Genomic DNA, 26,851 nt, shown 5'->3' on the forward strand with positions numbered 1-26,851 from the left:
ACTGAAAAGCTCACAAAACAATAGGGTGATAATCCTTTTTGTTGGCTTGTATTCACAGTGTTATCAGTAATAACAATCTAAGTATTTATGACAGCAGTGTCTAAAAATGCAATGTTAGCGAGGGTAAGAGGCTAGCAACACAAAATGTTGAACATTGTTTTCTGGGGGTAAATACTATGGTCAAACTTTAGTTTAAAAGGCCATGTTTGTTTAAGGAGTTAGTCAACACTCAGAGTTATATATCAGTGGCTCTTAAGAACAAACAACATTCCAAGAATTAGGAATAACCCTATTATGTAAAAAAAAAAAAGACCTATACACAAAGTAGACTTTAGTGGTCTTTGAGGGATGTTTAAGATCAAGGTTTAACATACAGTATTGCCTTCAAAGGTACAGTATAAACCAGTAGTCCCCTCAAAAACTAGGACATAATGTTAACTAATGAAATATAGCAGGAAAACTTGGCAAGAAACTACCCACAGCAAAATCAAAAAAAAAATCCAAAGGGTACATGGAGTAGAAGTTGTAAAACTCCCAAAAATCTACAGCTGTCCACGTATGGATGTTTGACATCCGTATACAAGGGTAAACATACTGTGATGCTGTAAACCCCAGGGAGATGCTTAGTTTGGTATTTGGGTACAGGTGCTATGCAGATCATTAATATGGGTCCATGTGGCAGAGCAATTGGAGAGCAGGGTGGGCCAATGCTCTGTTCCCCCGTGCGTGGGTGCGAAAGGGTAGATAATAGGGAGGGAGAGGACGAGTAGATAATAGGGAGGGAGAGGAAGGGTAGATAATGACCCCTGGCGGGGGGGGCATTTTAAACTTCGCCCCAGGCGGCATTATGTCTTGGGCCCGCCCTGGATATACCAATGAAAACAGTAACATTTGGGAAGCACAGTTATCACAAAATTAGTGCAACATATAAAAGAGTTGGCCTGAGCCCATGCATTCAGACAATTAGCCTAGACTCAAGCTCAAATCTTGACAGTTCCCAGGTATACCAATGACTGAGCTTCATTGGCCTTGATTATGTTACTGCTCCATAGATCACACACTCAAATATATATTTTGTAAAAGCACACAAAAGCTCTTGTATTTGTAGAGATTGTATTTTGTTAAAGACAACAGGGCATCACATGAAGGAAAATAAGCTAGCTTTTATGAAAAACTCAAAATGAGGAAGATGGGAGCAAGTATAATGCTAAGCTTAGGGAGGCAAACTGCATTTTTAGATGTGCCAAAACAAACATGGAGGAGATGCATTCTAGCGCCATGTGTTCCTCAGGTAACCTTGCTATCAGAACCAGCATTAATGTTTTCAGCAATTTGAGTACAGGATTTGACCACATGGGCCAGCGTTCACCCCCCACATGCATAATGAGCCTTGACCGCCAACGACCCTGTCGCCGGTTCATCACTTTTCCTTCAGTAAACCACGTTTGATAGGTACTGACCACTGCAGACTGGGAACACCCCACAAAAGCTGCAGTTTTAGAGATGCTCTGGCCCAGTCGCTCAGATACTTATGTTCGCCCCCATTTTCATGTTCACTTGCTGCTTAATATATCCTACCCACTGACAGGTGCCATGATAAAAAGATTAGCAGTGCTATTCACTTCACCTGTCAGTGGTCATAATGTTATGGTTCATGGGTGTAGGTATATGTGTGACACACATCTGACTTTGTTTGTCTATAAACATCTGTAAAACCAAAAAGAACATGTGTTCTGCTTGTGGCCTTTTGGTGCCAGCCTGGCCAGGCACAGTCATCCTAGTGGTAGGTGTATGTTTATATATTTTTTATATATACCTTTGTTGTTCTTCCTGTATATTGTTTAACCCTTGGTGGGCAGGTTGACCACTATACTACTATTTGATTTATCTATCTATTTGCATGTTTATACTTATACTGGTGACTTTTTTGTATATTATTTAATATTTTGTATTTTGTCGCTTTTATTGATTGTATTGCGTATTCCTTTTTGTATTTTTGTCTTTATATATATATATATATATATATATATATATATATATATATATATTACAATTATTGTTTTTATATTTATCTGAGCGCTGTCTTTTTTAAGTTTCTTTTTATAAATATCTGTGTTGTTTTCAATAAACCTAGTTCTGTTTGCACCCTACACTAAGTCTCGACTAGTGCTTGGGTTAATTCCTTGAGCAAGTTGGCTTACAGCGGCAAGGAAGATCTCTACGGCAGAGTTACTGTACGGGCCTCCGTCACATCTTCATTTTGAATTTCACGCCAAGATTCAAATGCGGCACCAACACTTCATAGGAAGCCCTAAATAATCCCCAGAGACACTATGCTCTCAGGTGGTCATACCATGGTTATAGCGTATCCTGTCCTAGTGCATTTCTATTCGCATTGATTCCTTTGACCACGGCTTGCCCTCAACTACTCGGTGGCTTTGTTATATGGTTATCCTCAACTTCCTGAATTTCAGTTTCCTTCCTACAGCTTGTTTCTGGTTATCCTGTCTGTGCCCCATAGATTTTTCCCTACGGCAGCTGGAACGCAAAAGGCATAGGACTCTTCCGGGATCGAGCGGCTCTATCTTTTGAGACACAGTGACCTGCCCTGCAATATTATCTTTTTTGGTACGCTTAGCATGACACAGAGTGTTGGCATATTTATGGAACTGAGTAGAACATACTATCAAACTGTAGTACTCAAAGGCCACATTTCTGAACACAGACAGACTAAGATATCTAAGGGATGATGCCATATTAGGGCCCCATGCTTACATCTATTATATATATATATATATATATATATATATATATATATATATACACACACATATACACATATACACACACATCTACATATATAATGGGGGGATGGCTATAGTTTATTTAGGGAGAAATTCAACATGTACATTGTTACATATCAAATGGTCGTGTTATGATATAACTTACACTTGACATATGCATTGAAACTACGATTGCACCAGCAAGTAGGTTGCATATAAACATATACAGGTGTAGGAATCTTAAATAGCGTCAAATGTATACCTTCAGATTTTCATTATACATTTTTTTGCATTTCAATGGTGTTAAATGATTATATATATATAGAAGAGAGAATTAGTGGGACCAGGGCTGAGACCACTAGCCAACCTTATGTGGATGGCCACCTCACAACTGCAGAGTATTATGAGAAGGCCAGGTGGGAGCTGTGATGTAGGTTGGTACAGCATGATTGCTGACTTGTAAATAACTATGTTACCCTTGACAGACGCTTGGATCATATGACTGCTCAGATATAATACTTGTGCGTACAGCTACATACTACACCTCTGGGGCAGCTGATAAAAAAGAAAGTTAAAAATCCCTCAAGATTGTAAGCTTGCGGGCAGGGCTCTCTCTATCTAATGTATCGGTTTCTCTTAGTCTGTCAATTCTAGTCATACCCCTTGAATATATGTATTGTAAGAAGCACTTTGTTGGCGCTGCACGTAGACAACCTGTCCTGCCCGTTAGTTCCGCCAGGGCTTCTATGACTGAGCACCGGAAGGTCATGTCACACAGGTGCTCCGTCATAGAAGCCCTAGTGGAAGTGCCGGGCGGAAGCGGAGGTTACCAGAGAAGAGCATCGAGGTCCCCTGCTGCGCTGCAAGGGATCTGGATCTTAGTCTTATAGTCAGACAGCCTTGAATACGGTAATAATAATATATACTACATATAGAAACATTGACTGTATCAGCAGATCCATTCGGCACACCCAATTTGTCAAATTTTTGGATACTTTCCTTAGTCCCTGACCTTATTTTTTTTTTTTTTTTTTTATCTAGGATGCCTATCACATGCATGCATAAACTCATCCAATATACAAACATCTACCACTTCTGCTGGAATGCTATAACATGCATCCACTAACCTTCCAGTAGAGTAATATTTTCTGATATTACTTTTAAACCTTGGCCGCTCTAACTTAAGACCATGTCCTCTTGTTTTGGTAGTTTTCCTTCTTTTAACCCTTTCATGACAAAGGCTGTTTTTTAGTTTTTGTACCCATCGTCATGGTCACCCCTTCGGTGCCGCACGCGCGAATGCAGAGGACTGCTCCCGCGCTGCAGTTACCGAGGGTACCCATTAACCCCTCCGATGCGGGTGGTCGGGAGTCCAACCACCAGCATCGAGGACGGAAGTCGGGAGCTGGGAGTCCTTCTTCCAACGGGCATCATACTGCCCGACGAAGCAGTGACCCCCAGTATTCTGTACTTACCCGCACTCGGTCCAGTGGCATTCCTCCTGGTAGTGTGGATGGGGGTGCGGCCGGTCTGCTTCGGAGGCGGGGTTCTGGGAGGAGTTACTGTGACACGGGCGGGGGGCGGAGCCTGTGATTTGGCGCCGGATTTATAAACCCTGGATATGCTTTGTCTGGTACCCTGTTGTGGTCTTCGTTGCTGTTAGTTTCCTGTTGACCTGTTCTCTGAGTTTCTCCGGATTTTTTGTCCCTTTGCCTGCCTGACCATCCTTAGCCTAGCGATTCTGTACCGTGTCCTGTGTCTCCTGGTTTCCAGTTTTGGTTCGTCTGACTACCCGCTCCGTTACTGACCCGGCTTGTAGGACTACCCGCGTTCGTGTTTTGACCCAGCTTTCCTGACCATCCTGTCCGTTATTTCCCTCGCATTGCTGTACTGGCTCCTGGCTTCTGCGTTTGCTGTTCCTACTCCTGGCATCCAACTTCCTCCTATATTTATCCGCTTGCACCTGGCTTCCTCACTGTTCGGATCGTCTAATTCCCAGGTCCCTGCCACTAAGGGTTTCCTTTGGTGGTTGGCTTCTGGGCAGAAGAACTTCTGCGGTGTGTGCCGTTGTCTAAGTGGTCGTGACAAAGGCTGTTTTAACATTTCCGCAGTGCTCATGTTTAGCTGTAATTTTCTTCTTTCTCGTTTACTGAACCCACACGATTTATATATTGGTTTTATTTCAGGACAAGAAGGGCTTTCTTTAGATGTCATTGCTTTGATTGTATCATTTCAGGTATCTTTGAAGCTGGCCAATAAAATTTACCCGATAAAACCATATATTTTTGAAGGCTAGACACCCCAGGGTATTTCAAATGTTAGTATTTTAACTCTTTCCATGCACTGATTCTACCACCAATCTTTGTCAAACTTTGTGGTAGTATTGTTTTGCGTTTTTTTCACACACATTTTAATTAATGTATGAATTTATAGCTCCTGGTACATGTCATTGCCACACAACCCCCCAATATGTGTTCAGCAACATCTCCTGAGTACAGTGATACCACCCTTGCATGGGTTTGTTGGGTTGTCTAGCTGAAAGACACATTTGGTGACGTGTGCATTTTAAAAATTGGAAATTAGACATATGGTCCTCTTTCCCCCAGTGTTAATTGGGACATTGTTGAACCCGGCCAATTCAATTCAAATCATACATTTTTTTTTTAAAGTAGACACTCCATGGGCATTTAACATGCCAGTATTTTATTTCTTTTAATGCAGTGCCTGTATTCAACCTGCAAGTGGAGCCAGAGGGTCTGGAGAGACCCTCCTCAAAGTTTTCAACGCGCCACCATCTTGCGAATGGAAAAATCACTTACAGTGGCGTTTGTGACCTGGGGCAGGAGTTCGGTGTCGAGTTTCAGCGACACCATTGAAGTCTTATAAAACGGGTGTGCGCTGCCATACAGTATATGCCGGACATTGACGCCTGGGAGGGGCCAGACATGGCCCCTGATGCCGATCTCAGTGTCGTTGAATGCCTCGACATCGGGGCATTACAGGAACACCGTTTGTATTCAGAAAGCGAGCGTAGATCTGCACCCGTTTAAAGGCATGGCGGTCCTGGCACGTCAATTGTCACTAACCTGATGTTAGTGCATGACGTGCCAGAACCGGCAATTGTCATCAAGGGGTTAAATAGAATCCTCTTCTTATTGTGTTATTATTATTTATTGTTTTATATAATGCCATCATATTCCGTGGCCCTGTACAAAGAGTAGACAGTGTGGTAAAGTGTATGGGAGCGTGGTTGATGGTATATATATCTCACCTGGTTACCTCTGCCAGGCATGGTAGCAAACCCAGGTGCTCTCAGGTGAGGCTTCCTAAGCTCGTTACTGGGGAGGAAGCCTTAAAAGAGAGGGCTGTTAAGTTTGCAGGTGAAGGGAGAAACTGAATGAAGGAGCAGCTACAGCCAGCGCTGCAGCTCACCAGGTATGAAGCTTTACCCCATACAAAACTGGTTACTTTGCTTTGCGTCAGACCTTAGGCTGCTAGAGAGGTATCCTGCTGTTTAGTTAGAGCCGGACAGGCTTATAGTTTGTTTTGTTTACAAGGTGCTCTGTGACTACAACATCTAAATAAACGCGCTTTTACGTTGGAAACCTGTGTGAAACCGTCATTGCCGCCCCATGCGTGAGCTGTCCCCTACAATTGGTGGAGAATGCGGGCAAAGCGGTGCTAGGAGCAACGGCAGGACAAAACACAGCATCTGAATTTTGTGGACATTTAAAGGGCCGGAAGCATATGTCCTGAGTGAAGGCTGCAGCACTGTAAGGCCCATCCGGCACAATGGAGGAAGTGATAAAGCAGCTGATACAGGCTAACCTGAGACATGAGCAGGCCTTGGAACAGCAACGGAAGTTTCATGCAGAGGCTTTTCACGCCCAGCAACATGCGCAACAGCAGACTATGGCCCAACAACAGGAAACGAATCGCCTGTTAATGGAGCAGATTGCTGCGCTCAGAGAGACTGTTGTGGCTCAGTCCCAACAAGTGGAGGCAAGCCCCCTTGAGACTGTTAACGTGAGGAGGGCCGTTCAGCGGGGCTTACAAAAAATGACACCCGACGACGACGTTGAGGCATACCTCACCGTATTTGAGAGAGTGGCGGAGAGAGAGAGACTGCCAGTTGCAGAGTGGGCAGAAGTGATTGCACCCTTCCTGACTGGTGAACCGCAAAAGGCCTACTATGACCTCGGGGAGCAGGATGTCCGGGACTTTACAAAACTAAAAATGGAGATCCTTGCTCGCCTGGGTGTTACGCCCGCTGTTCGGGCCAAGAGAGTCCACTGTTGGAAATACACCATGGACAAGCCTGCCAGGTCCCAGATGTATGATCTGATTCATCTTGTACGCAAGTGGCTGGAACCAGAATCCACTACACCAGCCCAGATTGTGGAAAAGGTGGTAGTGGACCACTACCTCCGCGCCCTCCCGGCGGAGCTACAACGGTGGGTTGGGCATGGAGACCCCAGAACTGCTGAGCAGCTTGTCAACATGGTGGAAAGGTTCATAGCAACCGAGGACTTCCTCCGTGAGGTCCCTGCGGCACCAACACCTTCCAAGACTGTCAGACCCGCGACATCTTTGGGTAAGAGAGTTCCAGCTGGAGGTGTATGGAAAAATGTGAGAGAGAGCAGGGATCTAGAGTTTGGGCAAGGGCAAAAGACTGATCCTGAACCCCTGGGACCCCACAATCCTAGAAAGGGCTCCCTACTAAGGAGGCCAGGAACCCGAAGCTGACCAGAAATTTCCGCATTTTGCCATGAATGGGGATCTAGTGTACCGGGTCACCAAAGTTAACAAGGAAATTGTGGAACAGCTTCTGGTGCCAAAACCATACCGACACCTGGTGCTGGACATAGCCCATAACCATGTGTTTGGGGGGCACTTGGGGACTAATAAAACACAAGAGAGGGTCCTCCAAAGGTTCTATTGGCCTGGGGTATATGAAGAAGTAAAAAGGTATTGTGAGTCATGCCCCACATGCCAGAAGAGTGCCCCAACACCACACTTCCGTAGCCCCTTGGTGCCACTTCCCATCATTGAAGTACCATTTGAGAGAGTTGCCATGGATTTGGTAGGGCCCATTGTCAAATCTGCTAGGGGACACCAATACATTTTGGTTGTCTTGGATTATGCTACCCGGTACCCAGAGGCGGTACCCTTAAGAAACATGGCCTCCAAAAATATTGCTAGGGAGTTGTTTTACATGTTCTCTCGCACGGGGATCCCTAAAGAAATTCTTACTGACCAGGGTACGCCCTTTATGTCACGGGTCATGAAAGACCTGTGTAAGTTGTTTAAAATCACTCACCTCCGTACCTCAGTGTACCACCCTCAAACAGACGGGTTAGTGGAGAGGTTTAACAAAACCCTAAAGCATATGCTAAAAAAGGTGGTAGAAAGGGATGGTCGGGATTGGGACTGTCTATTACCCTACCTCATGTTCTCTATCCGGGAGGTGCCCCAAGCGTCTACAGGGTTTTCCCCCTTTGAGTTAGTGTATGGCCGACATCCACGGGGTTTGTTAGATATTGCCAAAGAAACTTGGGAGGCCGAGGCCACCCCATATAAGAGTGTTATTGAACATGTGGCTCAGATGCAGGAGCGAATAGCGACGGTGATGCCTATAGTTAAAACGCATCTGCAAAGAGCGCAGGAGGCCCAGAGCAGAATTTATAACAGATCTGCCAGGTTGAGGGCCTTTAATCCTGGGGACAGGGTCCTGGTTTTAGTGCCCACCGTTGAAAGTAAGTTTTTAGCCAAGTGGCAGGGTCCCTATGAGGTTGTAGAGAAGATGAGTGAGGTGAACTACAAGGTCCATCAACCGGGCAGGAGAAAACCCTTCCAGGTTTACCACGTAAACCTGATCAAGCCGTGGAAAGAGCGGGAGTCTTTGGGGGCGACCCAGGCAGGGGTCAAAGAAGTGGGGCAACCAGTTCCCCCAGTAACAATAGGAGAGGCACTGTCAGTGCCCCAGAAGCAGGAGGTGAGGGAGTTCCTGCAGGAAAACAGACGAAAGTTTTCGGACCTACCTGGCCGTACCCACCTCATAAAACACCATATTAAAACTGAGCCTCACAGTAAAGTGAACCTGAAGCCATACAGGATACCAGAAGCCCGTAGAGAGGCGGTATCCACGGAGGTCAGGCGCATGCTTGAATTAGGTGTTATTGAGGAATCTACTAGTGAGTGGTCAAGCCCCATAGTGCTAATCCCAAAGCCCAACGGGACGTGGAGGTTCTGTAATGACTTCAGGAGATTAAATGAGGTCTCAAAGTTTGATGCGTACCCCATGCCCCGAGTGGATGAACTGGTTGAGAGGCTTGGGAAGGCAAGGTACATTACAACACTTGACCTTACAAAGGGCTATTGGCAGATACCGTTAACTGAGGAGGCTAAAGAGAAGACTGCCTTTTCCACTCCAGAGGGCCTGTTCCAGTATGTTGTGATGCCATTTGGGTTACATGGGGCCCCTGCTACCTTTCAGAGGCTGATGGATCTGATTTTGAGACCACATCGTGATTATGCCGCTGCTTACCTGGACGATGTGGTAATTTTTTCGTCTGACTGGAAAAGTCACCTCGGTAAGGTACAGGGCGTGTTAGACTCCATTAGTGATGCAGGCCTAACCATAAACCCTGAAAAATGTGCAGTGGGTCTGGAGGAAGCAAGATACCTGGGTTATATCATTGGTAGGGGGCTGGTTAAACCCCAGATCAATAAGATTGAGGCGATACAGAACTGGCCTAGGCCAGTAACAAAGAAACAAGTGAGGGCTTTCCTTGGCATAACCGGGTACTACCGTCGGTTCGTGCCCAATTTTGCCTCCATGGCCACACCATTGACAGACTTAACAAAGGGTGGTAAGTCAGTGATGGTAAAGTGGAACCCCGAGGCAGAAAGGGCTTTTCAGAGTCTGAAGTCTGTCCTGTGTGACCAGCCAGTGCTCGTTTCCCCTGATTTTAGGAAACCATTTCTGGTTCAGACAGACGCGTCTGCTAGAGGTTTGGGGGCAGTTTTGTCACAAGTGGTTAATGGGGAAGAACACCCAGTGCTGTACTTGAGTAGGAAACTGACCCCAGCCGAGGAAAATTATGCCATAGTGGAAAGGGAGTGTCTCGCCATCAAGTGGGCGTTGGAGTCCCTGAGATATTATCTCCTGGGCAGGGAATTCGTGTTGGTGACTGACCATGCTCCTCTGGCATGGATGAAACAGAATAAGGAGAGGAATGCAAGAGTGACCAGATGGTTTCTCTCCTTGCAAAATTTTAGATTTACAGTGGAGCATAGACCAGGGAAGTTACATGGGAATGCGGATGCGTTGTCCAGGGTGTACTGTATGGTTGCTGACGCTGTCCAGACCTCTGGTCTGGAGTCGACGGGGGGGATATGTGGTAAAGTGTATGGGAGCGTGGTTGATGGTATATATATCTCACCTGGTTACCTCTGCCAGGCATGGTAGCAAACCCAGGTGCTCTCAGGTGAGGCTTCCTAAGCTCGTTACTGGGGAGGAAGCCTTAAAAGAGAGGGCTGTTAAGTTTGCAGGTGAAGGGAGAAACTGAATGAAGGAGCAGCTACAGCCAGCGCTGCAGCTCACCAGGTATGAAGCTTTACCCCATACAAAACTGGTTACTTTGCTTTGCGTCAGACCTTAGGCTGCTAGAGAGGTATCCTGCTGTTTAGTTAGAGCCGGACAGGCTTATAGTTTGTTTTGTTTACAAGGTGCTCTGTGACTACAACATCTAAATAAACGCGCTTTTACGTTGGAAACCTGTGTGAAACCGTCATTGCCGCCCCATGCGTGAGCTGTCCCCTACAATAGGCATTACAAGTAGTATATAACATAACAATTTGACTTACAGAACAACAGGTGAGGAGGGCTCTGCTCAAATTAGCTTACAATATAGAAGGAGTTAAGGTGTATTACACAATAGGCAAATGTGGGCCTAGGATGGACCAGCCACACTAATGTAAGTATCGAAGGAGAGGGACTAGGAAAGGTGAGCTAAAGGAATATGCGTTGATTCCTTTTATGTATTTAAAGGTCTCTATCATATCCCCGTCCCATCTTTCTTCTAAACTACACATGTTAAGATCCTTTAACCCCTTAAATACAGAGCTGTTACTTTTGTACCTTTTGTGACAGTGGCTGTTTTAACTGCGGTGCTAGTGTTCAGCTGTAATTTCCTTCTTTCCTGTCCCCGCAAAAGTTATATATGTTTTTTCAGGACAAGAAGGGCTTTATTTAGATACCATTTTTGATTATATCATATAATTTATTATAAGAAAAGTATAAAATATGGTGAAAAGTTTCTGATCTTACATGAAAAATAATTTACTCATCTACAAAAGCTAATGAAAAACAACTGCTATATAGATTCTAATATTTGTCCTGAGTTTAGAAAAACTCAATGTTTTTCTGCAAGTTATATGGCAATAAGTACAAGCAGCATATTGCTATTACGCATGACCTATTTAGGACATCTTTGCAACCAGTCAGTTCAACTTATCTCTATCAAACCCTATCTCTTTCAAAACTAGACACCCCAGGGTATTTCAAATGCTAGCATTTTAACTCTTTCCATGCACCATTTCTACTAGCACCAGTTGTCAAAGTTTGTGGTAGTATTTCTTTTTTTGTGTGTGTTTTTTTTTTTCACATTGTACTTCAGGTATGAAGTGTCAAACAGGTTGTTTGGAGGCCAAAGGGTCACATTTGGGAGGTGCACATTATTTCATTGGAATTTTGACATGTTGAAAATTCTGCCCACATGTCCTTCTTGGGAGATCTTTCAAGCTGGACAATTTAATTTACCCCATCAAATCATATATTTTTTTGAAAACTAGACAACCGGGTTATTTCAAACGCTGATATTTTAACTCTAGTATTGTTTGTATGTTTTTCCTCACACACACACATTCTACATTAGATATGAATTTATGAAATCCTGCCCTCATGTATTTAGAATATCTTTATTATATAATTTTTATGTTATATTTGTTTCTATAATTTTTTTTTTTAGGAGGCATTGTTGATCCCCCTACTAACTTGTTTTAAACAGACAGTCGGTACCATATTTAATGTGGCACACATTGACGCTCCCTAGAGTTATGAAATGGGGACCCCTGCTTCAGATTTCGATGTTGCTGAATGCTTCGGCATTGAGGCATTACAGCAACACCATTTGGGAGAAAAAAAACGCATCCCAGTCTAACGTCATGAGGTGCCAGGCACATCAACTGTTGCCAACAGGATGTTTTTCCGTAACATGCCTGGCGCGTCAATTGACGTCAAAGGGTTAATCTTTCTTGGTAAATTTTATCCTGCAATCCATGAACCAGTTTAATAGCCATTTTCTCTAAAGTGTCTATACCCTTCAGGAGATATGGTCTTCAGTACTGCTTACAATACTCCAAGTGAAGTCTCACCAGTGCTCTGTACAATGGCATAAGCACTTTCCTCTTTCTACTGCTAATACCTCTCTTTATAATGCAACCAAGCATTCTGCAAGCATTTGCTGCTGCTCTATTGTATTGCCTTTAAGTCCTCTAAAGTAATTACCCTCATATCCAGCAAGTGGCCGCAGGCATTCCTGGGAAGGATAGTTTGCATGCTCCTTATAGAAGACTGTAAGGGGATGCAGCAATATCAAGAGCCAGGGCTAGCCAGACTCACCCAAATGCAGATTAAAAGCGGACCCAGGGGCCTCTGTACTCCTGTGATTTCAATGTGAAATTTTCCAGAGAGTTCCCAGGTATGGCCGCAAGACAGATATTAAATATATAATCTTCAGTTACAATACTTCAAGTTGCAAATTCCTATTTTGTGCATCACACACACACACCACTGTGGGAATTATGCCAACCAATCCAATTTGACACTGAATGCACAAAACAGTATTCAATAACAAAAATTAAATACACTTCTACCAAGACTTTGTGTTTTCTTAAGTATTGTGTCTGATGGAATTTCACGAGAGGTGTAAAGTGATAAGCAGGAAATGCCTAGAAAGCCCAGCAAAGTTATAGACTAAAATAAAATCTCAATTTCATTATTGTTGATAGAGCAGTTCTTTAATGTCAAGTATGCCCCCATAAAAAAGGCCTCAGAGAAAAGGAATAACCGACCCATGAAAATTAATCATGTAGAACACAGTAGAGTCGGTTATATTACGAGAGGGATGACATTTAATATTACGAAAAACAATACAGAATTTACCATGCTAAAGCTACTGAGGAAAAGTATGACATTCAAGTGTGGTACTGCATTTTGTAAAGGTTTACCTTTGGTCATCCTGCAATGTTAAATAAAATTATTTTATATTGCAATACATGCCTAAATGCATTGAGTTGCATTGGCGATTTTATATAAAATAGTTTAGTATAATATTGGATTGCATGTAAGAATGGAACCACAAAAATATAGAACAAATCCATTCACTGGTTCTGCGACCAAGGAGCTTAAAAACATACTTTAACTACTATTAATGGTTATATTAAAAAGGAGACACAACTTAAATTAATGTCAATCTTTTCAAACATTCATATATTTGATACTGCCTGTTAAGAAATAAATGCAATTTCCAAAAATGATTAAAGTGAAACTAGTCATAATGTGTGCCCAGCATTCTCTCTTTTGTTATGTAGTTAATGTCAAAATGAAAAGTCAGATAAACTGGAAAAGAATATATTCAAGAGACAACTGTTGTAAAGAAAACCTGAAAGAAAAAATAATAATAATTTGAGGAAAATACATTTTCCATTACTAAGCCCACTTGGGAACTTAACTAATAAAAATAGACTTTTTTATAGAGAAAATTTAGACTTTTGACAGAGAATCTTTAAGTGAAGTGTGCTATTTTATTGCCAGTTAAGGTGTGAAACATTTTACCAGTGTGACAATGTTTAGGCAGCATTAATGATAGCATGTCTGAATTTGCCAAGAAAGAATGTAGAGCTATACATATCTGATATCTATACACTCTTGGAAATTATATAACCATATTATTTTTTTCCATGGTTACATTTTGTTGGGCTAACTAAAGTCTGAGTGGAAAGTATGGACCGGAAAATTATGGAAAATAAAATTAGGAAATATTTTCTACATAAAAATACCCTGGCTAGAAGTAATTACTGAAGTGTCTAATGCTTTTCTGCTATTCTTCTTTCAAGTCTACACTTTCAATTGGATATGTACGGTAGTATAATTATGTCGGCACATGAGCTTTGCTTTTGAATTTAGTGAAACAAAATAAACACTGATTTTGACAGTAGGTAAGACGCAACTGGCCCAGACATTCCAAATCATCTACTTTAAGTGTCTTTACCACCTGTTGGAACAGGGGTAAAAATCTAGTTTATGTTACTAGCTTCCTTGCTTTCTGCTAGAATACATGCTTCATATTATCTTAAATTAACTGCCTGCAATATACTTCATATTTCTTCTTTGTTGTTTACTACAGTGGTCCATAAATAACATAGTAAACGTAAGTAACCTAGTGACCACCAGAGCAATTTTTAGGGCTCACTAAGTCAACGTACTGTTTGCAAAAATATCTGACTCCTAGTTCCGTAATAAAGCGCAACAGACGATGAGATAACTTTTGGTAAAACAGGAAGAAATGTATTCGCGAAGAGAACATGCAGGATACATAGCAGTGATATTCAACATAACCATAAGAACTAGACCATGGAGGAATAGAAGAAGGTGGCCTGGACTAATGAATCACGTTTTCTTCATTTGGATGACCGGGCGCGTGTGTGTTGCTTACCTGGAGAACACATGGTACTAGAATACTTTCATGGAGTACCCACCTTGCAATTTACAGGACTTAAAGGATCTGCCGCTAACGTCTTGGTGCCGGATATCACAGCACACCTTCAGAGGTCTAGTGGGGTCAATGCCTCGACGGGTCAGGGCCGTTTTGGCGGGTGGTCATAATGTTATGGCTGATCGGTATATATATGATAGTTTGTAAGGAAAATGTTATATATATATATATATATATATATATAACAATTTCTTTTATTTATTTATTTTTCCTTTATTTATTTATTTTTTCTAATTCTTTCAATTAATAAAATGCAGAACCAAGCCAATTAAATATTGTTGAACCGCATTAAAAATAATAATAAATAAGGCAGCAAATAATATGAGTTAAGTGTACTTTTAATTTAATTTAAACATATTAGTATTTGTTACAGACCTTTGTGAAGTTTCTTGGCAGGTATATCAACACTAGTAGCTACATACTAGTGCCTACAATTTGTAGTAAGCTATAACAAACTTCTAAATCAAAGCTACAAAATTGTATAAGTAGCTAATCTAATCATAAGTTAGATAGTATTGCTGCAGGCAAGGACAGGCCGCAAATCCCTTTATGTATTTTGTTTTGTGTTGTTGTACACTTTTTAATGAGACTCTTACATGAAAAAAGTCAATTTTTTTATGAAAGCAGAAAAAGCTCTGGATAATTGTATATACCCATGTACTGTGCTCAACTTCAAATTCAAACTTTTGTTAGATGGTAATACTACTGAAGCTCAAATAATCATGTTTTAGAAATGTCTGTTTAAGGCAAAGGAAGTACTGTGGGACATGTTGCTTGTATATGGGTATATACCGTATTTGCTCGATTATAAGACAAGGTTTTTTTCATGGGGGGAATAAGGCATTTCTGGAGGCAGGGTGCTCTGTGAAATGCCTTTTAACCCCCTTAATGCCACTCTGCCTCCAGAAATGCCTTTTTAACCCTCTATACGCCACTCTGCTTCCTGAAATGCCTTAAACCTCCCTATATGCCACTCTTCCCCATAATATGCCTTTTAACCCTCTAAGTGCCAGAGTGGCATATAGGGTTAAAAGGCATATCATGGGGCACAGTGGCATATAGGGTTAAAAGGCATATCATGGGGCACAGTGGCATTTAGAGGGTTAAAAGGCATATCATGGGGCACAGTGGCATATAGCGGGTATAAGGCATTTCTGGGGCAGATGTGCATGACTGGGGGGCAGGTTGGAAAATAGAAGGAAATAAAACCAAAATATTTTTCTCAGAGTGGCATATAGGGTTAAAAGGCATATCATGGGGCACAGTGGCATTTAGAGGGTTAAAAGGCATATCATGGGGCACAGTGGCATATAGCGGGTATAAGGCATTTCTGGGGCAGATGTGCATAACTGGGGGGCAGGTTGGAAAATAGAAGGAAATAAAACCAAAATATTTTTCTCAATCATAGCTTTTATTAAAAAAATAGTTTCAATGAATTAACATTTACTGGTAAAACTTTTTTCCTATAGGGTCGTCTTATATTCAGGCTTTTTCTTTTTTTCCTAAATTAATATTAAGATTTGGGGGGTCGTCTTATAATCGGTTATTATCGTTGATGTTTTACTGTGGTTATTGGTTTCCCTAAGTTTATTTGTTCTGTCCCTGGGTTATCTCTCTACCTCTCTGCCTTTCTCACCTCCAGACCTATTATTTACGACACCCCACTCAACCCCCCCCCTTCTCTTATACCATCACTTGTTTTAAGTTGTAACCTCTATCATGTTGATTAATATTGCTTCGGACCTGATGAAGGGAGGATAACTCTCGAAAGCTTGTCTTTTAAATATTATGTTAGTCCAATAAAAAAGGTATCACCGCATACTCTGCAATACTCTGATTTTTTGACATGGTATATATATATATATATATATATATATATATATATATATAGCATTATAGCCCTCAGTCATTGATAACCCGGAAAAGGAGCAGAGAGCTTCTGTTCAGTTCAACTAAAGAGCTATATACATTTGTTTGTCTCATAGTACAAAGTACATATGTTAAGGGTAACAAATATCATACCAGTGTATTACTACACAATATATACTATATAACCAAAGGTATGCAGACATCTGACCATCAAACCTACATGAGCTTGTTGGACATTAACATGCCATTTCCCTCCCATCTATAACAACTCCACTGTTCTGCGGAGGCTTTCCCCAAAATCTCGAGTGTGTCTGTGGGAATTTGTGTCCATTCAGCTTGCAATTGCCATTTCAATTCATCCCGAAGGTGTTCAATGTGGTTAAGGTCAGGCCTCTCTGCAAAATTCCTTCACAGCGAACTATGTCCTTATGAGCTTGGCATGTTGGAACAGGAAATAACTTTACCCAAGCTGGTGCCACAAAGCTGGAATTAAACAATTGTGTAAAATGTCTTTGTAGGCTATAGCATTAACATCACCCACCACTGCAACTAAGGGGCATAGCCAAAACCCTAGACCATTATTCCTCCTCCACCAAACTTTAGAGGAGGCATTATGCATTCCAGTAGGTAGGGTTCACCTGGCAACTACCAAACCGAGATTCATCTGTCTTCCAGATAGTGTAGCATGACTCATCACTCCAAAGAAGACTGTTCTACTGCTCCAGAGTCAAGTGGCCGGTGCTTTAAACCACTCTAGCCAACACTTGGCATTGCACAGTGATCTTCGGCTTGTGTGAAGCTGCTCAGCCATTGAAACCCATTTAACGAAGCTCAGTGCTAGCCAGATGTTGCAGCCAAAGGCAGTTTTAGTGATGTTACAGAGAACATGCAATTTTCACATGCTCCGCGCTCCAGCAGCCTAGTTCTGTGAGCTTGCACGGTCTACTCCTTCATGGCTGAGCTGTTGTTAATCCTAGATGCTTCCACTTCACAATAATCTCTTACAGTGGACTCTGGCAGATCTAGCAGGGTGGACATTTCATGAACTGACTTTTGGCAAAGGTGGCACCATGTGACAGGGCCATGTTTAAAGTTTGTTTGTCTATGAAGATTACATGCCTATGTGGTTTAATTTATATACCTGTTAGCAATGGGTGTGGCTGAAACACCTAAACTTAATAATCAGGAGGAATGTCAACATTTTTGGTCATATACTGTACAAAAAGCAATTCCTTATTTAAAAGTTTACTTTTTGCATAGCCATTGTTATTTACAAAGGCTTAAACTAATGTTATGGTGGTTATAATTAGGAGCACAAGATGGGCTGGAGGGGAGAACTAAAATTCTCCTTACTTCTGGATGCAGAAGATTACCAGTACTTTTGTTCTGAAACCCTCGTCACCTTGACCTTTTATTATACACAATTTATGTCAACATGTAAACATTTTCCTGGCCCTTTTAATATCCCATACAGTCATGTACACAGTGTATTTGACAAATATTAAAATTTCATTTTAAATACAACTGTAAATTGCAAATTTCAATGCAGCAAAATGCATTTGATGTTCAATTTGTGGTACCTGAAAAAACATCTGCTTTAAAATCGAAAACAGCATTGAATATTTTTCAGAGAGATGCCTACTGCACTGTAGTAAGCTCTGAATCAGAAGGTTGCTGTCAGGTCCCATCCAACCTGCGGAGCTGCTTATCTCTGTTTTTTTCTTTTTTGCTACAGTTCCCCTGTCTCGCTATAGTTCCCCTTTGCTGTATCCATTCCTGGATTTACTTATGCTCTGCCATTATCTTCTGATTCTTGAATTTTGGTCCTGCTCTTAGCTTCAGATTCTGTTTTCTTTATAAGTTGTGCCACATCCATTTTGTCTCAGTCTGCAGACTTTAGGTATGTCTTTTTCTCTGTTCTGTGTTTAGATTTAATGTTTAGTTTTAGCCTATCAGAAATTCAGTAGGAAGCGTGGTTTAGCGCTAAGACCCACCGAATATTGGAGTACTTTGGCATAGTGGTGGGCTAAGCATACTATGGCTAGTCCTGTGTTTATTTGTGTCAGTCTTTTATGTACCTGTGCCCTCTTTTCCCTGAATCCTCTGAGGATCTCAGTTCCTCTCTCCTCTCCCCATGTCCCAGTTGAAGATATCCTTTCCTTGCTTAAAGGAGAAGTGTCTGAGGATCTCGGTTCCTCACTCCATCCCTTGTGTTCCTTGCCTTGTTCCCTGTCCTCTGTTGTGTCCTGTACCATCTATGTCTTGTCTGGTTAAGTTTAGAATCTGTGTTCTGTGTATTCTTTATGTTTGGCTTTGCTGGTTATGCTTTTTTCAGTTTCCCATGTTTTCTCGCTTGCTACGTTTCTTGCTCTGCCCCCTTGCTCGCTGAGTCCCCTTCCTTGTTATGTTTCTCGATACCCTCTGCTATTACTCTGCTTATCTTCCCTAAATCCAGCCTGCAGCATCCTGCACATTTCTCTGTAGAGCTATGTTTCATGCCTGCTCCAGGGTGCCTGTAGGATATTACCAAGTTTTGTTTTGTTCTGGACCACATCCGCTGCTATGTCAGGGGCCTGGTATGTGGCCGCACAACCCTAGGTGCTCAACGGGGGAATGTGGTTACCCAGCACCTGGCCCTGTCTGACTCCGCTACTGCGCATTACCACCTGAATACCATCATTGGGCGCTCTGGGTCATTATAGTCGTCTGTATGGACCCCATCTCTGACAGTTGCACATCATAGCAGAGATCTAAGAACATACATCTAAGTGCTGACCTCTGAACATAAACAGGCTAGATTGAAGGGATATCTCATCTCTTGCCAACGGCTCCTTCAGCTGAGTTCTACCGATAGGACAATCTGCCCTGTGTAAAGGGGGACATGGGCTTCTGCACCCATGGGTCAGCCACCCTAGGTCTAGTTGAACTATGCCTCAATATGTTGCTGTAAGCACGGGGTGGTACTTCAAAGGACTCTGAAGAGACTATATCAGCTTCACTAGAACAGTAATAAACTCTACTATACACAAACAAATCCTATACAAACAACATCTGTTTAAGCCCAGAAATACACTGTACACAGACTCCATACATAGATACACGCTACTCATCCCATACACATTGTATTTTTTTCTCTTGATGTTCCTTACTCTTAAGATTCTGGACTTCTTCCATCTTACCTCTCTAAAAATGGCCAATATTGTGTCTCAGTTACACTGCTACACAAGGGCATAACATCATAAATTGACAGAATAGGCCACTAGCTTCAGGACCAACATCTACTGTACAGTAGAAATCTGAGCCTTGAAATTACAGTTCTATCAAGTGGGTTCTGTATTTTACTTTTTGCCAGAACAGGAGTAGAAAAGAGAGTAGGTAACAGATGAATGAAAATGTGTGACAAGCCTCCTAGACGACCCAAATTCACTGCTCTATTTCAAGTGTTTTCTGTCGTTCAGTTGGATTTCTACACATCATTCTGTTGCAAGATAGATGCTTAAGAGAGCTTTACCAGTTAAATCTAACTTAACCCTTAGAGACCTCAGTAACCCAATATTATATTGTAATCCTTGGAACAATTAATACCAAAGACATTAAAATGAGTGCTAGCATCCATAATGGTTTGCTCTCCAACATTAACAAGGACTTTTATGTCAGCAATTAATGCGAGATGCGTGGTCTTTTAGAGAGATACTTACTGGAAACTTGCAACCCTTAATGCAACGGGGATATGAGGAAGCTGTGCTGCCCACTTGAGTGTCACATCCTGGTACACGAGCAACATGTTATTATGGTTTCCGACTAGGCTGTTTATTGTTCCATCATTCACTGTGGGATCATGACAAAATAAATGTCAGATGAAGCGCCAAGATTTGTATTTTAGACCAAACAAGAGACGTTATTCCCGTTTTACTCACTAAACACATGATAAGTTAAGTAATAAAAATCAATTTACTGCTTTAACGATACACAAAGCTTACTATGAAATGGTACATGTTTAATCCTTTGTGCTTATACTGTTCCTAAAAGTGAAAATGTCAAATGTTCATTTCTTGTTTTAGCAATTTAACTGAGACAATGCAAATAGAATTAAGAGAAACATGATATGGTGACAGTACCACTTGTCCAAATTAGTCTGCTCATTGTTTCTGCTATAAGGATTCAAACCTAAAATAGGCATTGGTCTTGTGTTATAGTCCATATGCTTATCCCAAAACCACCTCTGTTTACCATCCCCCACAGACTACAGTAGAAACCCCCTTCTAGGCTAAGGTGGGGCCGAGTGCAAATACTGAGCAGTGTGCAAAGGAGGGCCTGATTGAGAACTATGTGAGTTTGGCTGTTACTATTGTATTGTCCGACTTCGGCCAATATCAAGCAAGAGGAAGCCGACGTTAGCATTATACCCAGACAGGATACCAAGATCTGTAGATAATTCCCTCACTGCATTAACCTTTCTCACTTCTGCTGGAGGTCTGTTTAACTTACCCAGGAACATCTTAGTAAAGTAAAACTCCTCTAAATTAAATTCAAGTCTCTGGATTTCTTACACCCAAGTTTTAGATTATGACCTCTTGTCCTAACTTTTCTCCTCTAAAGTAAACTTACCTTTTGTACTTTTATGTTTCTACCACAACCCTCCCCCCTCCCCCAAGTGCAGCGGCCATTTTGGTCACTGTCAATAGCATTACAATGAGTTGGGATGGTCATTTTGGTTATTGGCGGCGGCTATTTTGCACAAGGCTGTTAAATCAGAGCCAAAACCCAAACTCATCTGCTCAATTATTCACATGTAACACTGTAACTTTAGAATAGTTAACATAAAGCAGCAGCAGCCGTGAATATCTCTGTATAATAGTAAAGCAACCCTGCACGCATTTATTAAAATAATAAAATAAATCATTTAGGTGCAACATGGGTGCAGGTGCAATTTATGGGGGTGTAAAGTGGGTGCAATGGCAATTCCATCATTTTGCAATACGGGTCCAATAGAAAGTTCTAGGGGTGCAAAGTAGGAGCAGTGGCAAGTCCAACATTTTGCAATATGGGTGCAATAGAAAATTCTCTGGGTGCAAAATGGGTGCAATGGCAAGTCACTTTTTCATTATGGGTGCAAAGTGGAGCCGCATACATTTCCATTGTATTCATAATGAATATAAACTCTCTCTCTATATAACTGCTGTTATATTCACTTATTCCCACACATATACATGCCTAAAATGTATATGAAACCAAACTGTATTCAGACAGCATAATAAAACAGGTATAAAGGTTTGTACACCCAGCAAACTGTGACTCCAAACTATATTTCATTATGTACTAACCTGAACAATATGGAAGGAAGCAGCTTGGACTGTAATCAAGTTTTTTCATGAAGCGGATCTGTCCGTTCTCTTTTAGGCAGAAGAAATTTCTCTCACCAAGAATCAAAATAGAGAAAGCAGTTTGATTAAAGGAGACAACACATATATCCAGTGCCTGTTCTCCAATGTTCAGTATCCAGTCTGCCTACAAACAAAATTGTACAGTGTTATTTCATTACTTTTTGTTTTACCAACAGACATTCTTTAAGAGTTTAACCTCTCAAAACCCAACATCCCTCTAAAAAGACACCTTAAACATGCAGTGTTGGAGACGCCCTCTGTGCCAAAGTTTGCTAACTTGTTTTACATCAATATCAGAGATGAACTGCATTACATTACTTTAATTACCATTTTCTTCAATATAGCTGGAATTTGCAAATTAATTTGTAGGAAAGATGTGCTTAATCTCTCAATTCTCACTGAGGCTTTTCACTATAGATTGCGAAAAAGCAAGTAAGCTTGCAAGAAGAGTTTGACTGGCTCAAAATAATGTATTGTCAAATCAATTAAATTTTTAACTGTAAGTTATGCAAGTCCCGCCTACCAGGGCAGGTTCTTAAAATTTAGTAAGTTGAAATTGCAATGCTCCTGGGTATCAAAGAGTCATTGAGAAAATATCTCTCATTCTTATTTCTCAGCCCATTTCACTGAAAAAAATAAGAACCAATATAAACTACACCAAACAGTAGATATATTCACAGAAACGCATATGAAGCTTGTAAACAGGATAATCCTGCACATACACATTATAAATAGAGATACACATAAGTACCATTTGTGGAATTAAGTGAAATGTTCATGAAATTGCTGCTTATACCAGGCAACAACAGTGCTCGCTTCTCGGCCTTTTGGCTAAGATCAAGTGAGTACCCGTGAGAGAGGGAAAGTTTGGTCCTCTGGCCTTAGGCCTGGGATAGCATAAAGCCCAGACAGGGCCGGACTGGGACTGAAAAGCAGCCCTGGAAAAATTTGGAGACCAGCCCCATATAGTTTATCTCACGGTGAAGCTCTTATACCCACACGCACCCCTTATACACACCCGAGTCACACTATGTGCCATTCTTTTTATCTCATTATTTGTATTAAAATGCCAGAAAGCAAAAGTGTTAAAAGGCCCTAATAAATGAAATACATTACACATAATGGGATCAAAACATTTACTACTGCGAACATTTTTAGATGAAAGAGTTCCATTTTATTCAGTGGAACAAAACACTGATCACATTATTCTTCACGATATTCTGGTAAGAAACTTTTATTTCTTTATTAATTCATGTAGACTATTTTTTTCCATATTTAATAAAAGCTATGATTGAGACATGTTTGGTTTTTATTTCCTTTCATTTGACAACCTACCCCCGAGTTATGCACCTCTGCCCCCCTGATATGCCTTCTAACCCCCTATATGCCACTCTGTCCCATGATATGCCTTCTAACCCCCTATATGCCACTCTGCAATATAGGGGGTTAAAAGGCATATCATGGGACAGAGTGGCATATAGTGGGTATAATGCATTCCTGGAGGCAGAGTGGCATGAAGGGGGTTAAAAGGCATATCATGGGGCACTCTGCCTCCAGAAAAGCCTTATGCCCCCCTATATGCCACTCTGCCTCCGTACTATGCTTTATACCCTCCTATATGCCACTCTGCCCCATAATATGGAGGGTATAAAGCATATTGGGGAGGCAGAGTGGCATATAGGGGGGCATAAGGCCTTTCTGTAGGCAGAGTGCCCCATGATATGCCTTTTAACCCCCTTTATGCCACTCTTCCTCCAGAAATGCCTTATACCCCTATATGCCACTCTGTCCCATGATATGCCTTCTAACCCCCTATATACCACTCTGCGATATAGGGGGTTAAAAGGCATATCATGGGACAGAGTGGCATATAGGGGGGGTATAAGGCATTTCTGGAGGCAGAGTGGCATAAAGGGGGTTAAAAGGCATATCATGGGGCACTCTGCCTACAGAAAAGCCTTATGCCCCCCTATATGCCACTCTGCCTCCCCAATATGCTTTATACCCTCCTATATGCCCCTCTGCCCCATGACATCCCTTTTAACTCCCTTTATGCCACTCTGCCTCCAGATATGCCGTTGACCCCCTATATGTCACTCTGCATCCAGAAATGCCTTATACCCCTATATGCCACTCTGGCATATAGGGGGTAAAAAGGCATATCATGGGACAGAGTGGCATATAGTGGGGTATAAGGCATTTCTGGAGGCAGAGTGGCATAAAGGGGATTAAAAGGCATATCATGGGGCACTCTGCCTCCAGAAAAGCCTTATACCCCCCTATATGCCATTCTGCCTCCCTCATATGCCTCAACCCTCCTATATGCCACTCTGTCCCATGATATGCCTTCTAACCCCCTATATGCCACTCTGCCATATAGGAGGTTAAAAGGCATTTCATGGGACATTTTTGTTTACTTTATATGGCAAGCCGATCCAGCTTGCCATATTAAATAAAAAATAATATATGCCACTCTGTCCCATGATATGCCTTCTAACCCCCTATATGCCACTCTGCCATATAGGGGGTTAAAAGGCATATCATGGGACAGAGTGGCATATAGTGGGTATAAGGCATTTCTGGAGGCAGAGTGGCATGAAGGGGGTTAAAAGGCATATCATGGGGCACTCTGCCTCCAGAAAAGCCTTATGCCCCCTATATGCCACTCTGCCTCCCCGATATGCTTTATACCCTCCTATATGCTCCTTTGCCCCATGATATACCTTTTAACCCCATTTATGCCACTCTGCCTCCAGATATGCCTTTTGACCCCCTATATGTCACTCTGCATCCAGAAATGCCTTATACCCCTATATGCAACTCTGGCATATAGGGGGTTAAAAGGCATATCATGGGACAGAGTGGCATATAGGGGGGTATAAGGCATTTCTGGAGGCAGAGTGGCATATAGGGGGACACACTTACATACACACACATGCCGATTTTTTTTGTTTTTAACAAATACAAAAAAACATTATACAGTACAAAAAATACATTATTTTACTCACCTTCTACTTCTCTTGACTTCCTGGTAGCTGCACACTGTTCTCCTCTATGCTGACAGGATGCCACTGACCTGACATCCGGTGCTGCAGCAGTCTGAGTGTGAGGGGGCGGAGCTTCCACCTCACGCTGCTCCCATCACTATGCAGCCATCAGACTGCTGGGAATGTAATCTAAACGGCCGGTGCGTGCTGATGCCGCCGGCCGGAGTTACTTTAAAACATTTTTTTTTTATTTATATGGTAAGCTGGATCGGCTTGCCATATAAAGTAAAAAAAAAGTATTAAAGCAGAGGCGGCCGGCGGCATCAGCACGCACCGGCCGTTTAGATTACATTCTCGGCAGTCTAATGGCTGCATAGTGATGGGAGCAGCGTGAGGGGTGAAAGGTCAGTGTGAGGGGGCGGAACTTTCACCCCTCACGCTGCTCCCATCACTAGACGGCCATCGCACACGGTTGCTGGGGGCTGATGCCGGCCGGCCGCATCAGCACCCAGCGGCCGCTTTGATTAGATTTCGGGCAGCCTGGGGGGCAATTGTCCCCCTGCCCAGCCCGCCCCTGGCACGGAGGGAGGCGTTCAATGCCATTTGCAGCCGCTCAGCGGCTGTCTTCATGGTTAGTCTGCCGGCCGCCCAGCCCACGGACCTTCCGGCCCACCGGGAAATTTCCCGGTATCCCGGTGGGCCAGTCCGGCCCTGAGCCCAGAGGTTTCAATTTGCCCCCTCTTTGGTCCAAGTCTGGGGCTTCCTCTGGGAGCACTTTTTTGTATATTGTCTTTGTCCACGCAATTGCACTGATTTTTTTCCACAGAGCATGCGTGTTTTTGCATTTTTTTAATATTTATTTTCAATAAACACGTATCGTACAAGGTTTTGACACTTGAAAGCCAAGGTGGAGCCGGGTCCCCAAAAAAGGTCTGGCTTTTCTGGTGAGGAGTTAGGTTAGGGGTTAGCTCTTTTGAGCACCCCCCCCCCCTCTAGCGACTGCTTCAATGGTAAGTTATGTGTGGTCAACACAATAAAAACTATAAACTATTTACAGAGACAATATTAGATACTTAACTAAAGTGTGTGTCCACATACAAACTTTGGTAATTTATTTCCACTAACACATTTAAACAATACATTATAAAGTTAACAAAAATATCAGGTGCAGATTTAAGTTCTGTTTCTTGTGAAACTAAACACACACAACTGTCCCTCGGCTAACAAAATGCTCTGAAGGCACTAGAGATACACAAGACTATTTCAACAAATGAAATAATTCACCTATCACAGTTAATACATCTTAAAAACACATTTAAAAAAAAAAAAACGTTAATCAAGAGTTTCCAACCACTGGTGAATAATGAAACGACAAGATACTGTTGGTTAATGAAACCAATTAAGAGAACATTAAATTTTAAAGTGATACATTACTAAAATGTTCGTTTTTTTTTGGGGGGGGGGGTTATTTATTTATTTCTGGGGGTTAAGTGTATTATCATACAAACAAACATACTATGATTATTATTATCTTTTATTTATATAGTGGCAACAATTTTTGCAGTGCTTAATACAACACATATATTCAAGGGGTAAGACAAGACGAGAATTGACAGACTAAGACAAACCGAAACATTAGGTGGAGAGGGCCCTGCTCGCAAGCTTACAATCTTGAGGGAATGGGGTGAGAACAAACATAAGGCATAGAGAAAGGGTGAGAGGTAGTGTGGGGTTGTATCAGTGAAAGGGAAGTTCTAGCAGCTAAGATGGTATACTTCTCAGAAGAAGTAGGTTTTGAGATGTTTCTTGAATGTTGGGAAGGAGGTTGAATGAATGCTGAAGGTTTGGTGGAAGTAGATTCCAGAGATATGGGGCAGCCCAAGAGAAATATTGTAGATGGGAAAAGGAAGAGGCGATAAGTGAGGAGGAGAGCCATAGCCCATGGGAAGAACGTAAGGATCAAGTAGGAGAGTATTTGTTTATGAGGG

General features: G+C 42.0%; 1 protein-coding gene across 1 annotated transcript in view; it reads right to left on the minus strand.

Annotated features, from left to right (window-relative positions):
- BBS9 (Bardet-Biedl syndrome 9) overlaps positions 1 to 26,851 on the minus strand; it is a 220,222-nt gene that overhangs the window by 140,251 nt on the left and 53,120 nt on the right. The window contains exons 8-9 of the mRNA XM_053468017.1: positions 21,817 to 22,000; positions 20,191 to 20,320 (exon numbers count right to left, since the gene is read on the minus strand). Coding sequence (XP_053323992.1) covers positions 20,191 to 20,320; positions 21,817 to 22,000 — 314 coding nt within the window. The remainder of the gene's footprint in view (positions 1 to 20,190; positions 20,321 to 21,816; positions 22,001 to 26,851) is intronic.

This window comes from Spea bombifrons, chromosome 5, assembly GCF_027358695.1.
Source record: "Spea bombifrons isolate aSpeBom1 chromosome 5, aSpeBom1.2.pri, whole genome shotgun sequence".
Classification (NCBI taxonomy): domain Eukaryota; kingdom Metazoa; phylum Chordata; class Amphibia; order Anura; family Pelobatidae; genus Spea; species Spea bombifrons.